Source organism: Pristis pectinata, chromosome 8 (genome assembly GCF_009764475.1).
Source record: "Pristis pectinata isolate sPriPec2 chromosome 8, sPriPec2.1.pri, whole genome shotgun sequence".
Taxonomy (NCBI): Eukaryota; Metazoa; Chordata; class Chondrichthyes; order Rhinopristiformes; family Pristidae; genus Pristis; species Pristis pectinata.
This window is the reverse complement of record NC_067412.1, coordinates 84,163,888-84,182,062: the sequence shown is the minus strand read 5'-3', so window position 1 is coordinate 84,182,062 and position 18,175 is coordinate 84,163,888. Positions and strand designations below refer to the sequence as shown.

The window sequence follows — 18,175 nt, the reverse complement described above, 5'->3', positions numbered from 1 at the left end:
GGATATAGAGGATCCACACTGTATGTGGGGATCACCTCCATTGCCACTGAGAGGAGGTGGTTGAGGAAGACTGGCGGGTAACTAATGTTCCTTTGTTAAAGAAGGGAGTAGGGATAATCCTGGAAATTATACACCGGTGAGTCTCACGCCAGTGGTAGGGAAAATAATGGAGAGGATTCTTAGGGATAGGATTCATGAGCACTTGGAGAAGCATGGTCTCATTAGGGACAGTCAGCATAGCTGTGTGTGGAGCAGGTCATGTCTGACTAATCTGAGTTTTTTGAGGAGGTGATTCATGAAGGTAGAGTAGTGGATGCTATATACACGGATTTTAGTAAGGCATTCGACAAGGTCCTGCATGGTAGGCTCATCCAGAAAATTAGGACGTATGGGATCCACAGTGACTTGGCAGATTGGATCCAACATTGGCTTGCCCATAGAAGACAGGGTAGTGGTGGATGGGCCCTACTCTAGATGTAGGGCTGTGACTAGTGATGTTCCACAGTGATCTGTACTGGAACCTCTGTTGTTTGTCATACATACAGTATAAATGATTTGGATGAAAATGTGGTAGGGCGGGTGAGTAAGTTTGCAGACGACACAAAGATTGGTGGTGTTGTGCATTGCATAGAAGATTGCCAAAGGATACAGCGGGATATAGATCAGTTGCAGATATGGGCAAAGTAGCAGCAGATGGAGTTTAATCTGGGCAAGTGTGAAGTGCTGCACCTTGGGAGATCCAACATAAAGAGAGAGTACACAGTCAATGGCAGGATCCTTAGCAGCATTGAGGGTCTGAGGGTCCTGGGGTCCAGGTACATAGCTCCCTAAAAGTGGCCATATAGGTTGATGGGGTGGTAAAGAAGGTGTATGGCATGCTTGCCTTCATTTGTCGAGGCATTGAGCTCAAGAGCCAGGAAGTTATGTTACCGCTTTATAAAACTCTGCTCAGGCTACATTTGGAGTATTGTGTTCAATTCTGGTCACCTCTTTATGGGAAGGATGTGGTGGCTTTGGAGAGGATGCTGCCTGGTTTAGAGGACATCTACTATGACAAGAGACACATACAAAATGCTGGAGGAACTCAGCAGGTCAGGCAGCATCTGGGGAGGGAAATAAACAGTCGCCATTTCGGGCTGAGATCCTTCATCAGGACTGGCTCTGCTATGATCTCTAAGGAGAAGTTGGACAGCCTAGGGCTGTTTTCTCTAGAGCGGCAGAAGCTGAGGGGAGATTTGATAGTAGTTTATTAAATTATGCATAGCAGAGATAGAGTAGACAGCCAGTATCTTTTTCCCAGGATTGAAATGTCTAGTACTAGAGGGCATGTATTTAAGGTGAGGGGGGGAGAGTACAAAGCAGATGTGAGGCAAGTTTTTTTTTACACAGTGGTGGGATCCTGGAGTGCACCGCCAGGGGTGGTGGTGGAGACAGCACAGGAGTACTTAAGAGACTCTTAGATAGGCACATGAACATGCAGAGAAGGGAGGGATATGGTCAAGGTGCAGGGAAGAGGGATTAGATTAACTGAGTCATTGGCTTAATTAGTGTGGCACAACATTGTGGGCCGAAGGGCCTGTCCTGTACTGTTCTATGTCTTTGTCTTTGACCCTGTTGATGACTTTCCCTGTGGTAGACAGCAAGAGGACTCCTCTGCATTACCACAGTCAGACATCTCCTTGCTTGAAGATAGTGATGATGAGAACATCTGAGGTCATCTGTAATATCTTCCTCTTCCACATGTAGGCGACAAGGCTGCAGATATGAGGCTGAAGCTCTTCTGGATTTCAGCGAGGATACAAACTGTTTCAAACACCTTGTTAGTTTTGAGTTGGGATATGGTCTTCTCATCAGTCATTCAACAGGGCTGAGCTGAATAGGCAGCTGTGGTGGGATAGAGTCGGGGATGAGTTCACCCCCATTCCTGGCTTATAGGGTATGGGGCCTTAGGTGTTTGAGCCATAGGTAGCTTTTACAATGTTAAAGAACTTGTGCACAATGGCTGTCGGTGACTTGCTGAGACTCCTGCACTTTCTCCATCCACCATCTTCTTTAGGTCACAGGTTTTGAACTGGACATCTGCTTTCAGATGCCTATAAAGCTGTTTCTTTTCCAATCTAGGAACGCCTGGCTTCTCTGATCTTCAACACAGGCCTAATTTTTCACACCACAGAAGCCAAGAATCTGTCACGATTATGGCAGACTTCAGGGCAGCCATGATATATGAACATTTTGCAGCTTCCATAGACTGGGAATTGACAGGTTGTTCATGAGGCACAGCCTGGGAAGAGCCAGCTTTGTGGGGCCCTCGAGAGCTTCAGTGTTGATCTTCTTGTGGCAATAATTCTGTTGACACTGATATTTGGGACCAGGTTGATGGAGATAAGAGTGAAGCAGGTGGTAGGCAGCACAGTTGTCATCAATGCCTGTCAAGGCACAAGTGAGCCATAGGATCATAAGGTAGTCACTATATCTGCATGGGAGTCAATGAGACACCAGGCCAGCTCATTCTTGATGGCATAGCTCATTCAGTACAGATGGTGTTTCTCTTCCAATTTGCTCCTCTAAACGGATGTACCCATTGCTTTGACTTAGGGCCTTGAAGGCTGACTGTCCCACTGGAGAAGCAATTAAATTCTCGGATGATCAAGCAACCAAAATTGGAAAAGTGGGGGTTTCTTCAGGACTGGAGGAAATTACAGAAACTGGGAGAGATGACACCGCAGGTGGATTTGAAAACAGGGTGAGAATCTTAAAAATGAGCTGTTTTTTTTCAACTAGAAACCCACTTAGATTAATGAGAACAAAGGGTAATGACTGAACTGTACTTTTAAGGTGTATCTCTGCATAGAATGTTCTGGGGACAGTTTGCAAGTGTCGCCATCATAGCATGCCCACAACTTCCTAACCCATACATCTTTGGAATGTGGGAGGAAACCGGAGCACCCAGAAGAAACCCATGCAGTCATGGGGAGAATGCACAAGCTCCTTACAGACAGCAGCCAGAATTGAACCCAGGTCGCTGGTGCTGTAATAGCATTACGCTAACTGCTACACTACCATGCTTTAAGCAAGTTAAGACTAAGTGGCAGTGTTTTGGATGATCTCAAATTCACAGATGACAGAACGAATCTGGCCAGCCATGAGTTCATATGAATAGTCAAGTACGAAGATACAAAAGCATGGCTGAGAGCTGTAGTAGCAAGTGAGCTCAAGCAGTGACGTATATACTTTTTCTTCTCCATAAATGTTTTTTTTTGCTATTCACCTCAATTTTGCTATGTGATAAGAAGTTCCAGTCCAATCACTCTAGGTAAATATGTTTCTCCTGACCTATTAGCTTGATTTATTTCCCTAGTTTTAAACTTGCCCAAAAGATTTTTTTTTAAAAAACCTCCAATTTAATTTTTTCAAAACCCTTCCTGATTTTAAAAACAAAACCTGGATAATTCTTCTGTCTTGGAGAAAATAGATGATTATTTTCCAATACAGATATTCTTTCCTCTTCTGAGATGGCAACTTACATTGCAGTATTTGGACAAATGTAAAATACTGCAGATGCTGAAAAATCCTGAAATAAAAATAGAAAATGCAAAAAAACACTCAGCAGGTCAACTAGAGCTTTAGAGTAAAAGTTTACAACTCGGGTTGATGCTATGAAAACAGAATACAAGGTCTAAAACTCAAGTCAAGGTCAGACCTGACACCAAGCTGGTTCAGTTTTAAATGGCTGGCAAAGATTCAGAGACCAGAAAGAGAACCAAAAGTGTTAGTTTTGTTCTTTCTGACACTTAGTTGGAAGAAATTTTTGGTCACCCATTACTGGATGTTTGGTAATTTAGACTGAATGGCAACGTCAAGGGAGATTGTGAAGTATAACTGTGTACTATTTGTGTGTATGTGGAAATAGACTTTGAATGGTGTTGTCAACAATCTCCTGATTACATTCTTATTCATCCATTTAAAATAAGGGGGAGCCTAGAAAATATCCATAGTGGGCACCAGACAAAAGAGCAGGTGCAGGAGAGAGCCACTTCTGATTAGTCTTTGGTTACAAATGGATTAATAAGAATGCAATCAGGAAATTGTGATCTCATCCAGCTGGGGGGAGAAAAAGGCAGTGAAGGAAGGTGGAGTTTAACCATAAGGATGCAAACATTATTCCCTGTTTAACTTATGTTTTAATAATTTTGAATTTACTATAACCACTTATTTTGTATTACAGCACAATAGTGAACTGAAAACTATACATGTAATTTTGTCATGTGGCCACTAAATGGTGCTCAGAAGAAAGCAAAGTGCATTTTTCTCCCAAGCAAAAGGAGATATTGTACTACAATGATGAAAATCTGAGTGGAAAATGCAGCACAAAGATTGTAGTGAATAAAGCAAGAACCCAGAAAGATTTCTGCAATGTCGTTGAGTTATTTTATGCCATGGATTAGTTAATTGATTTAAAAAACATTAGCTTGGGGTTTCAAAGTTTAGCTTCTGTAATATACTAAATACTACTTTGCTAATCGAAGCTTTTATTTTTATTCAATAACAATGTGTGCAGGATTGAGACACCTTCAAAATTAACTTAGACTTTTGCTATAATTAATCAAATTTAAGTGTTAAATTTTCTGGCCTTTAAAACATCATTTTCAATTATTTCAATGATTTTTAAACTTTGACCCTTGACTAGAGTGGAATAAGGACATAAGAACAAACTTTACACAATCTCTGAACTTGATTTTGAGTTAGGTTCAGTGGAGTTGTACATGAAGGTAGCTGGTCAAGGGCTTCCAGCAAGTTTATTAAATTAGTTGCTGATCTAGACTCCATGGCTATGGTTATGCACAGGTACAAGACTTTCCATTCCTCTGGACCTCTTCTCTCCATTTTCACATCTGAGAACTGAGCCATCCTGCAGTTTAAGCTAGTGTATTATTCTACAAAAGTTGCTGTTAAGTCATGCTTAACTGCTAAACACATCTATTTTAAGCACCTGTTGGTAAATTTGATGTAGTCATTCACAATTAGGCCTAAAAGGGAATGCTACAACCAGACTTTCAAGCAAGTATTGTTACGGACTCAGTGAAAGTCCCTTTAAGATAGAGAGTGTGTGTGTGGGGCGTGCTTACGTCAATAGAAGATAAAGGACGTAATGACGTTGTTGAAGAAGTTAGAGGAGACAGAGAGAGAGAGACAAGCCTGCTAGTTTTCTCTATCGATGGATGAGAAACAATACTGTGTCTGCCACTGAAATCCATGTATGGAAGTTGGAAGTAATCCGGTGGGAGTTCACTTTGTTGCTGACCTGTAGAAGGAAATAGGTATTTGTGTGTGGACGGACCACGATTCGGATGCTTTTCGGGGTGAGGGAGTCACTACCGAGTAAACACTGAAGTGTCGCTGGGGTTCCATCGGGGAACATTTGGATTTTGTTTTTACTCTCTCTATGTTTCTCTACGTCTACATCTTATCTTCAGACAACGGTGGTTGTTGAAGAAGCCCTTGCTCATGTTTCACCTTATGGCTTGCGGAACTGAACTTTAAGAACCATTCCTGAACTGGGAGTTTTGGACTTTGCCACACACACACACGACGAGTTTAGTTTTGGGGTTAACATTCAAGGTTTAACATTTTTGAATTCTAATATACTAACATTTTTACTTTTATTTCACATATTATAAGTAGTGATTAATAAAATAGTTTTTAACACTGAATCATGCTCAGTGTGTTTCTTTTGTTGCTGGTTCGTGACAGTATGTTTTAGCAGTTCACAATTTTACAGTGCCACTTTTCATTCTTTCACTGATAAGCACACTGATTGCACTGAGAGAATCAAACAATAACCATTATTGTCACAAAGGCAACACTTGGGCTTTTATTGTGATTTGTACATATGAATTCACAAAAGTGCACATTAAATCTAGTCAATAGCATATCAACATTTTCAAAAATAAAAACAAATCTCAACTTCAATATTAAATTTTTGGAAAAGTTTTGCAGATTTTCATTATTCTACACTTCAACACAAGGCAATATGATAATAAAGTTTATTTTGCAGACATATTGAAAGAATATTATGCCATTTAGGAAGCTTAAATAGCTTTCATTCTGGGCAAAATAGAGCACAGAACAACCACATCTTATGAAGACAACATCAAATCTGGTGAGTGTGGGTGGATGTTGTTTATAAAATGGAATGATGTGAACAAATAATGAAATTAATAAAATTTGCAGAACTGGTATTTAAATGACAAATTAGTTTCAATAGAGGTAAGTGTAAGATGATGTATTTTAAGAAGAAAAATAATGATGCAATGCACATCATTGTCTAAGTGGAGGATAAAAGGGATCTTGGATAACTTGTACTTTCCTTGGTGGGCCTACCTCATCCCACAAGGTTTTTTGTTAAAAAAAATTACAGGAATCATTTAACTGGTAACCCTCCACATGTACAGGTAACCTCATCCAATTCTTTCAGAAACTTTGCAAACAGTTTAGTTACAATGTAAAACAAATTCATGATAGAGTTGACTGGTCATTAAATTCATATTCCAAAATGGCAGTAATTTAAGTTAAAGAAAACACTTAATGCACCTTATATTCAAGGCAACACTTTCCTCCACCTAGGTAGTGGTCAATATATTTCTAGTCAATAAATAAGCTCAACAGTTATAATAGCCATTGAACAGCACAGTAATTATATTTTTTTACAACTCATTTTTGGCTCCTAGAGTTTAAGTAATGGACCAGCTAACTCAAGTTGAGTGATTCATTTTTTTGTATATTCATTTTCCATCTTGGTTTTAACATGAAATCATCTTCCAAAATATCAGTGGGACTGCATTTGGCTGGGAGTTTGTATTGCATAAGTTTGAGAAACAAATTAAACATTCGTAGAAAATAAAATTTATTTGGTATCAGTCCTGACTTGTTTGATGTGCAACTCACTTTAGATATTGACAAGGAGTGTGATAGGTTGGTTTAGTGTTTTTGAATCCTAGCAAGCAAATTATTTAAAAGCATCAGGTTACAAAATCAGTACAGGAACCCATCAGGAATCAGTCAAGACCAATGCCCGTTGGCCAAGCACCTCATAGAAAAGCAACATTAGACTTTTTTTTGAGCCTACATATATAGAAGTATTAATTTAAGGGAATTATCTTCTTAGCTTTGAAAGGAAATGAATAAGCAGCAATACTACAGCTGAGTTTGTCAGGATATGGCATGGAAAAGAAGACCAAAGTATGATGTTGAAAGACATCTAAAAGCAGGAGAAAATGGGATAGGATCACTTTAGAGCCAGGCAAACTTAAAATGATTAAGTGCTGCTTCATATGAAAAATGGTCTTTCAACTAGAATATGGGAAGCAACATCTCTGGAATCTCCTTGAGATAAACTGGATGCTAAAGTTAGGGACTGAGGTTTTAACCTAGATAGGTGACTGCTCATCTATTTCTTACCACATTGCAGGGATCACAGAAATAACCTACAGTAATTAGAAATTTTAGCAATGAAACATAAATGTCCTGTACTAGGTGAATTTTTTGTTAGATTAATAATACATGAAATTTATCATGTATATCAGAGTAGAATGGAGCCTTTTGCTGATGAACACAATCATGAATCAATTCTATAAATTGCCATTGATAAATTTACAGACCGTCAGGCAATCCAAGACTCAGATGAATGATTAGATACCAAACTGAGGTTTCAACCTCAGCTGCACAAAAACACTAAAGCAAATAGATATGAACATCGATGGATTTCAACCACTGGAAATTATCAGCATTTGTACACCAGCTTTTCAGCAACATACAACTGGTGTATTACAAACTAGCATACATAATTGATAATTCCTGCAATATAAACCTAAAGCATTATCCCAATGAGTCATCATCAGGAAGGGAGGTTTTGATGGTGCCAGTAATATTTTATTTTGTAATATTCTAACAATTTCCATTAGGTCAAAGTCATAAAATGGGTGATTCAACAAATATCAAACCACTGAACATATTTGTCATCATTTTCCAAAGAGATTTAAACATTTTGCTGGAATTTTACTTTCTGGTATCCCTTTCCATTTTGTTCAACTATTCCCTGTTTTAAATTTAAATTAAAAATAGAATTTCCCAACAGACGCAGGAAATACCTCCAAGCAAAGAAGCTACTAGCATTTTAAATGTGTAATGTCAATTCATTTGATTACAGAAGCATGATTAACATTGCATCTACAATGTCAAGAGTAGCACAAATTTCAAATTACTGCAAATTATTTTTGACATAACTAGGAAGAATTAACCAGACCTTGCAATATACTGCAACTGCTATTTATCATCTACTCTTGAAAGAACTCATATGCCATCACTATGTTGTTTTAAAAAGACATGATTATTGGCCTGAACTTCTACACAAGATGTGGCAGTTGTGCACGGAACTGCTGGAATTTATTTCTGTACTCGAGGAATTTTGCAATTCCATTGCAAATGCGCACATCCCAAATTGCAACACAGCTCATTGTTGATGTCAAGTTTATTGCACTCTGAAACTGGAACAGTCTGGGTGCAGCAACCTATGTGTGTCTGGTGTGTGTGTGTACATGCATGCCTGTGCCTGTTTGAGAGTGCCGGCCTCTGTGTTTATCCATATCTATGTCCCAGTATCAGTGCATCCAGAGAAGCGCATCCACTGGAAACCTCCAAAAGGCAATTTTTGAGGAAGATCATCTTACCAGCCAGCTGAGAGACAGGCATCCATAAAAGACCTTGCATTAAAAAGAGTAAAAAACATGCAGCCTAATTTAACTGATAAAAACATTTTAGAATCCCCCTTCAAAGCACATTACCCAGATCACAAAGTATTGTAAGCTGTACCCAAGGGCAGCTGGTTCTGTATCCATGTACAGAAGTGTCACCTTTGGAAAAAATGAATACTGGAGAGGAAAAAATAATTCTTTATTTCTAAAGAATCTTTTATGTCAATGTAGAACACACAATGCCTAGGGACTCTGGCAGTCAGACTTATACAATGCCTTTAGTCAAATGCTTGCAGGTTCTGGATAAAGTGCAGGAGAAAGGGGCTACCATGGCTAAGGATTCATGAAAAAAATCTTTTCAATAAATTAAACTATTAAAAAAGTGTGGTATCTCATGGCAAGTTGAAGTATTACAAAGCCCCTGCTGATATTTGCAATCCATAATAAAGAGCAGCGAGCAAATCAACTTTTCTGCACCAGCTGCTCATAATTGCACTGCTGAGAGAAATTCAATCCCAATCCTACAGTGAATGAAGTGATAATATTTAGACTACAATAGAAACAGCCCAAGCATTCTTGGGTTGAAAGGTTGGGAGGTGGTTTATCAAGGAGAAACAAAACAGAGCCAATGCTGTTCCCCTGGATTTTGCTGCAAAATGTATATGCAACTGTCATTATTATGGTAGGATTGGGCTCCTTCGTTACTGTCCCCAACTCAAACTATTAGGCTTGCATTCTTAGGAAGATGTGGTCAAGTCACCGAAGAGCTATTGATTCTGTTTCCCAATACAACGACTGGGGCGGAAAAAAGTGAGAACAGAGGAAAGAAAAAAAAATACTTCAGTACAATGGGATAACTTAAGACTAATTGAATTAGACTGGATGAATGACCAAACAACAGTATTTAAAATAAGAATAAAGTGTGACTAACAGAACAATATACAATGCAGGCAAAGAAAACCAGAGAATGACTCTCAAAGTAAACCATATGCACATTATAGCCATCTATGACTGAACAGATTGCAAGGAAGAATTTGATAGATATAACAGATATATACATCTGACCCTTGATATTCAGACTATGTTCAGACTATGGCAAAACTAATCATCAGGGAAGTAGAAGCCATTGGGAACTAGCTGAGTCACTATTAACCACTGTGGTGAAATCTATTATTCCTGTTGCATCTTCACAGTGTTCTATGACTTACAAATCTAAGATTGAGACCAAGGCACCAGGGGAATTGAAAGGTCCCAGTTAATGGCACGATCTGGCTGGCATACAAATTATATAGACTAAGATGCAATTTTCTTTAAGCTCCACTATCATCCATCTCTACTCATTTCACTTTATATATCAAAACTGCAATGCCCCGATATCCGAGCTTGGAAGCATTATTTTTAGCAACAGAATTTATGAACGATTAGCTAAGGATGTTCGTTCTCTTTGGGAAGAGATCAAGTTTTTCAATGCTCTGCAAAAAATAAAGTTCTTCATGGTGATACAGCAGAAATTGTTTCCCGTATTTCATGATATCTCTCTCTCTCTATATATATATATATATATATATATATATATATATATACACACACACACATACACACACACACAGTGTGTGTATACAAAACTTAATGGAAGTGAAAAATAAGAAGCCACCTCTTGAGAAACAATTACACCTTCCAAATTTGATATTTTTTTTCTAGAATGTAATTTGTCATTTCTATTTCATTGATGAAGTAAATCAGCAAGCAACTGGAGCAGCTTTATAACCTATTCATAGAAGTAGTAGAAAGCATTGCAGATTTAAGAATCAAGCTAACACTAGCAAGGCTGGTTTATCTTGTAAGAACAAAAGATAATTCCAGACATCACTGAGAAAGATCTTTTAACAAAAGGAAAGGGGAAAGGGAGACTATTCCAACAGATTGGATGCTATATTCGGTGCTGATTGTATAAATGTTCATTTAAACACAACTAATTGGCATGTAGCACAGCATCAAGTAATATATATAATCAAAAAAATTGCAACCTGACATTATTAAAATTGCTAAGTTTCTTTTAAATAACAATTTGGAAAATGGGTCCAGCATTTTTAATCTGCTCCAATCTGGTACCTCAAAATTAAGGTTCCTTTTATGATTACAGCAAGAATACAAACCTGCCTGAATAAAATGAAATCATCATTGAATAGCATCACTAGTGTAGTGTAATGTGCCTGTTAAGCTGAGTTAACTACACTACACACCCGTTTATCAAATTTAGGTATTAGTACAGAATCTTGGATTTCTGAGGTCACTTTGGTTTGTCCTACACATTGCATGAGCTTTTAATTAGAAGAAAAATACAAGGGCATGGGTGTGTGAAAGTCAGTAACTGGCTCAAATGATGGATTTGGTCCTTCCTGGATAGCAAAGGGTACCATAGGCACCATTTCAAATCTCTGGAGAGGCTAAATATGCCACACACAACTGAGGCAGCTCAGAATTCCAGTTCCGGCATGCAAAACATCTTGCCTTCGATGGGGTAAGTTAAAGATTTTCCAGTTGGACTTCTAAATCAAGTTGTGAAAAAAGGTTGGAAAAGTAACATTCAATAAGCCCATCATAACTTTTGCTGGCAGATCACAAGGGGTAGGGGCTCATGATTCACCACACCTTTGCCCCCTGTGTACAGAGGGGAGACAGCCAAGAGCCTGGAAAGCACAAAAATATTTAAAAAAAAGCCTCCAAAAAAAAAACACCATCAAAATTTGTGTATCAGCTCAGAGTAAAGTATTAATCTGCCCTATACTCCACTCATCCACGAGAGTCCTATACATGACATTCTAGAGCAGAGGCTAAGAAGACATTATTGTCAAAAGGGCAGATCTTACAAATGTCCTGTGTTCATCCCGGGATCTGCTCAAACGGCATCATCTTCGTCTCTTCCCAAAAGGAGAGAGTGTTTGTCTGGATCGTGCAGGGGGATGTTAGTGATCGATCGCCTTTCTGACCTGAGAGAGTTAATGGAGGCTCGGCTGTAGTGTACTATTCGGTCAAGTAGGCTTAACTTCGGCGAGTCCTGCCTAACCTCACCCATACCAATGTGCACGCTGATTTCTGATGGAGACCTCTGCTTCATGTGATTCTGAACTTTGGCTCCTAATTTGACAGGATCAGGTTTCTTGTAACTACCAAGAGAAAAGAAAGACAAGGTTATATTTACCGTTGAAAATGTGTGGCCAAAACAGGTTAATAGATAAAAGGACAAAACATAATCATTGAACTTAATTATAAAATGCAATAAAATTTTCCCCTAGAGGGGAACAACATCTACTGGCCATTATCCAAGCTACCATTCATGTAATGCCTCCCATTCCAAGTAACTAGCCAGTTTGCATCAACGATTACTTAAGTGCATATCTAGTCCATTTTTGCTCTCTGAGTCTTCAGTCCAATTAGCCACCAGTACAAATATTAGATGCAAGAAACAAATACTTACAGCTTTAAAAGAAGAGAAGAAAGGACCACTGAAACAGATGATGCTGCCATTGCGGCAGATCCCATCCAAGGTTGTAATATCAGTCCCACTGGTAGGAAGACCCCTGATCAACAAAAATAAAACGTAGTCCAGTACTGGTCCAGAATTTAATTATCTTCATACTTTCTCTAACTAAATTAATTGACCATATTGGTACCCTGCCATACAGATGAAATGAACCAACCATTCAAAATGATAGGAAGCTGGGCAGCATATTACATCGTGGAATATAGAACATTGCACAGGAACAGGCCCTATGGCAATATCTGTGCCGACCATGATGCCAATTTAAACTGCACAACAGCATGTGATCTCTGTCCCTCAATTCCCTTCCCTGTTCATGTGTCTATCTAAATGTCTCTTAAACAGTGCTATCATATCTGCTTCCTCCACTTTCCACGGCATCATTTTCCAGACACCACCACTCTCTGCTTAAAAAAAAACTTGCCACGTAAAACTTCTTGTACTTGTCATTTCCACTCTGAGAAACACACTCCATCTACCCTGTTTATGCCACTCATTATTTTATATATTTCTATCAGGTCAGCCCTCCCCCCCCCCCACCCCACCCCCAGCATCCAACACACCAAAGAGAACAATCCAAATTTGTCAAACTTCTCCTTATAACCAATACGCTCTAAATCCTGACGAAACTCTTCTGTGCCCTCTCCAAGGCCTCCACATCCTTCTTGTAATGGGGTGACCAGAACTGCACACAATACTCCAAATGTGGTCTAACCAAAGCTTTATACAGTGCAACATGACTTCCTGACCTTTATATTCAACACCCCAACCAAGGAAGGCAAGCATGCCATACACCTTCCTTAGCACCTGATCTACATATGTTGCCACTTTCAGGGATATATGGACTTGCACCCCAATATCCCTCTGAACATCAATGATCCTAAAGGTCCTGCCATTTATTGTATACTTTCCTCTTACATTTGACTCATGCTCAAACTAATTTGCTATTTTCAAACAAAAAAAAATTACTTGATAGGTATATGTCCATAAAGAGTAGAAATAAATTAAAACATCCATGGTTAATGGAGGCCAGCTAAAACTTGTGGTCCGTTATGCAGGAATAAAGGCAAAGTAATAGATTCCCAGAAGGAACTATCATGTGTAAGTATCAGTTTCAGAGTTCAAATTATGACTTAAGTGGTTTGTTTATAGACCCTAAGGAAAACTAAAGTGACATAAAACTGGGGTGGGGGAAGATAATAGCATTAGAATCTACTACAAGATAATGATAAATGAAATCTAATTTAGATAAATTCAAACTAATATTCATCAGGCACACGTGCACGCATACACACCAGAACATTTAGAAAACTTAAGACAAATAGCTCATACTTACCAGCAGCTATGGGAATACCAACAATATTATAAATTAAAGCAAACACAAAGTTTATCCGAATTCGCCGCACTGTCTTTTTGGACAAATGAATACTTGCCACTACATCAAGAAGATCATTCTGTAAAGCAAAGAAAACTAACATTACTATTGTGTGGTACAGTCTCTCTACACTACTTTAACTCCATTCTTCATAAGAATGCTGTGGAAGCAATGCAAATAGGAGTGCTGAGGTTAGCTTAATTTTCAAAATTTATTCTTGAACACATGGGAGCCAATGGCAAGTTCAATTATAGCCCACCCCAAGTGATGGTAGTGGTAAGCCTTCTATACCAGTTTGGTGAAACCACTTCCAAGAGAAGGGCCAATGATCTTAATAACAGACTGGAGTCCCCAAAGACAGACAGACAAAGTGAAGATGGTAGGTTCCTTCTTCTAAAGGATGTTTGTCGGTTGGGTTTTTAATGATGCATCACAGTAACATCTCCTGATACCAGATTTTTTTCCATAATTTTCATTTATAAACTGCCACAATCAGATTTTACCTCTAGATTACTACTCCGATAACATAACTGTGACACTGCACACAGTGAACTTGCACTACTTTGTCACTCAATGCTATAATTTCATAACTAGTAAAAGAGTTGCAATAAATGCTATTCTGATGAAAGGTCATCTTCCTGAAACTTCAACTTTGTTCCTCTCAACAGATGTTGCATAACCTGCCGAATGCTTTCAGCATTTAATTTTCAATTTGTAACAGTATTTATTGGAAAGTGCCAATACATTATGGAAGTGTAATGTGTCATTTGTACAAAATTAATGCCCATCCACTATTTTCTATGTGGGAAAGCCTTCTTTAACCACAAATTTTCAAGGGAGCATTTTCCATTCTTATCCCAAAATTAAAGCTTCATTGCCTCCAAAACAGCATTTTGCTTCTTCAACATCTCCATTCTACTCATTTTAGCTAATGCTGATCTGCATCATCGCCATCTTCCGTAAATGCTGTTGACTTGTCTCATGCTTTCTTCAATGGTTTCTCATATCTGGTCATTGTGCAAATATTGATGAAGTATAAGTGATCACTAAACAGTTTTCCACTCACCCGAATCAAAACAACATCTGCTGCTTCAATAGCTACATCTGTGCCTGTACCAATGGCAATTCCAACGTCAGCCATCGCCAGTGCTGGAGAGTCATTCACACCATCACCCACCATTGCCACAATATTCCCTTCCTTCTGCAGCTGTGCCACTTTTGCTACTTTGTGTGAGGGAAGGACTTCAGCAAATACCTTGGTGATGCCAACCTGACAATGCAGAATAAATCAAGTTATTAGATAAATCTTTCACACAAGTTGAAAAATGCAATAACGCATCCCACTCCAGAATATCATCATTACACACAAAAGAATGGTGACCCATTCTTTTTTAACCTCCCACCAAAAACCCACTAAGCACCATTCCAAGAAGCATCTTTGCCAATGTCATTCAATAACCATTTGCTTGAAAGGAGAAGCTCGTGACTCATCCTATGGGCATGACTAGCTCACTTAAGAGAGAAAAAGTACTTCCAGCTTTGAAAATCACCAAGCACACTTTAGTTCTGTTTAAATATCAGATATGGCAAATTGAAGCCAGATGTTAGACCACAGCTTTCGAGATCAATGTCATCAGTCAATTCATGGATGGCAGGTGAGGACTAGATTGCCCAAGCCTACCCCATTCCCATGGTAAATTAATCTGCTTGTGTTCATTCTCAAAGCTCTCAGTTCAGTGGCTTTAGCAAATCTTAGTCACTAAAGGACTTCTGATACTTGTTAGCACTGCAAGAGAAAACATTCCCAAATAGTGAAACTTCAACCCACCTGAGCAGCAATGGCCCTGGCTGTTTTACTGTTGTCTCCAGTCATAAGAAACACTTCCAGCCCCATGCTTCTCAGAGTGTGGACAGCCAAGTCTGCTTCTGGCTTCACAATATCTGCAATCGCTATCATTCCACACAGTACACCTGTTTTGTTTAATAAAACATGGACAACACAAAGAGCAATATTGAATTTTATATACGTGTGCGTGCGTACATGTGCAAGAGACGCATCAGAATCAGATTTATCATCACTGACATATGTCATGAAATTTGTTGTTTTGCAGCAGCAGTACAGTGCAAGACAAAGACATAACTGTTACTATAAGTTACAAAAATAAATAAATAGTGCAAAAGAGGAATAAAGACATAATGTTCATGGATCATTCAGAAATCTAACGGTGGAGGGGAAGAAGCAGTTTCTAAAACGTTGAGTGTGGGTCTTCAGGCTCCTACAACACCTCCCCGATGGTAGTAACATGAACAGGGCATGTCATGCATAGAATATAGAAAACTTTCAAAGTTTGTGAAAGTAATGCATATAGTTATGCTTTACTTTTGATTTGGTCTACTTTGCTTGTCTGGTTGGTCTTTGATTGATCAAGTATAGAAACCTATTGGAGACACGAGACTGAAGATTCTGGAATCTGGACGAAAAAAAATAAACTGCTGGAACAACTTAGCGGGTCAAACAGCATCTGTAAAGGCAAGGGGATGGTTAGTGTTTATTGACGTTCAGGACTGGTGCTCTTGCAGGGTCTCAACCCAAAATGCTGACCATCCCCTTGCCTCCATAGATGCTGCTTGACTTCCTGAGTTCTTCCAGCAGTTCATTGTTTGCTCTAGAAACCTTTTGTTTATACTTTAAATTGATGTCAAATGAACAGCTGATCTGCTGTGCCTATTTTATTCCAAGGTGGTGTTGAAAATGTCCCTAAAGATATGCTGGGGACACAGTTCAATAAGAACTATCAGACTGCCACTATCTTGCCATGATCATTCCAGCAAAAATCTAAAATGTAAAAGCTACTTGATTACTTGGACAGTCAAATACAATTCTTTCCTCAACAGAGTTCCACATTCAAGCATGTGTTTGTTTCAAACATTTGGACAATGTTTGACTAAAATGAGAAACCATTCACGTTCTCACCGTCCACAGAGACCAGTATCGCTGTATGACCCTGGCTTTCATGCTCTGTCATGCAACTGTCCACATCCTCACTGATAAGTAGCCCATTCCTTTTCATCCACTCACGATTTCCAATAAGTACTGAAAAGATCTGCGATTTCTCCGGGCCTGTTTCAGCAAGAGAAAAATAAATAAATGAATGTTGTTGTTATTACCGGATAGTGATGCGTCCATAAGGTTTGCTTTACTGCTTGAATTCAATAGGGAAGAGAGGACACTGCAAGTTAAAAGAATCAGATCCCACAGAAGGACAACTGGAAAACAATACAAACTCGCTATGTTGAATTCAACACATAAATAAGCGATATTCAATGTGGCTAGGAAAATAGTAACACTTGCCAATAACTGCATATAGTTCTGGTCACCATACAGGAAAAAGGATATTGAAGTAATGGACAGAGTGCAGAGAATATTTACAAGAATATCAGAAATACAAGAATAAATATATCAGGAAAGGATGGACAGAGTGGGTTTCTTTTCTCTTGAGAAAAGACAGCTGACTGGTGACCTAAATAATCTCTAAAATGATGGAATATTTATAAGAGTGAATCCACATGCATGTTTCCACTTGTAAAGAAGAGCATAATTTGAAGTCATCAATCCAAGACAGTCATCAAGAAATCCAATAGGGAAATCAGTACAAACCGAGGAAACGATTAAGTAGTATAGATGCATTAAAGGAAAGAGTGGACAAGCATGATATAGAAGGGAGTAGATAGATAGAAGGGGGCCTCGAATGGAACACAAATGCTAGTGTCATCTGATTAAGCTGAATGGCTGGTTTCTGAATGTACATCTTATACAATCATATCTATTCAGAACACAAAAACCTGGGACTAATTTGTGAGATTCAGTTTAGTCAAGGTCCACAACACAAGAAAATTCTGAATGCTGACCTTTGTTTCTGATCTCTGCTAAAAACCAATTACAGTCACCCACTTTCAAGCCAGTTCTAGGCAGCTTCTAAAAGAAATGCAAGAGGCCACACAAATTTCCATTTTGTCATTCCCATACAGTCATACAGCACAGAAATAGCTCCTGTCCCAAAAGGAAACTTCTTGATCTCCACGTGATAATTTCCAGAATAGTCCACAAATAATTAGAAAATTATCTGTTTGGGGAAGGGACAAGTCTACATCTCATGGTTTGTCCTACTGTAATAGCTACTTACTTTCAGATTGGGGCTCTTGGATGAGAGGGTGTGTTGAAGCATCACCACAGCTTTTCTCATCGATTTGTATTAGCACCATGTTCCGTTCATTGTTCTGCTTCACTTCAATAGTCTTGCTCTTTAACAGTGATTCAACGTTTGAGACTTTGCATGTGATACCGCAGCCAGGAACTGCTTGAAAATCTGAACATGAGCCAAGCACTTGTGAACCTAGTTCCTAAAATGATTTTAAAAAAAACATTTCTCTCCATTCCTGCTGTAAGTCGTAAGTGCATAATGTTAAGAAACCTGTATGAAAAAGCAATCAGCCAGAAGTTTGGCAAAT

General features: G+C 38.8%; 1 protein-coding gene across 1 annotated transcript in view; it reads right to left on the bottom strand.

Annotated features, from left to right (window-relative positions):
• Positions 1 to 10,289: 10,289 nt before the first annotated feature.
• Positions 10,290 to 18,175, bottom strand: part of LOC127573129 (copper-transporting ATPase 1-like) — a 52,872-nt gene continuing 44,986 nt past the window's right edge. Inside the window, 7 exon segments of the mRNA XM_052021057.1 lie at positions 10,290 to 11,917; positions 12,229 to 12,331; positions 13,628 to 13,745; positions 14,733 to 14,936; positions 15,495 to 15,637; positions 16,641 to 16,787; positions 17,851 to 18,067. Of these exon segments, the coding sequence (XP_051877017.1) occupies positions 11,650 to 11,917; positions 12,229 to 12,331; positions 13,628 to 13,745; positions 14,733 to 14,936; positions 15,495 to 15,637; positions 16,641 to 16,787; positions 17,851 to 18,067 (1,200 nt within the window). The 3' untranslated portion in view covers positions 10,290 to 11,649.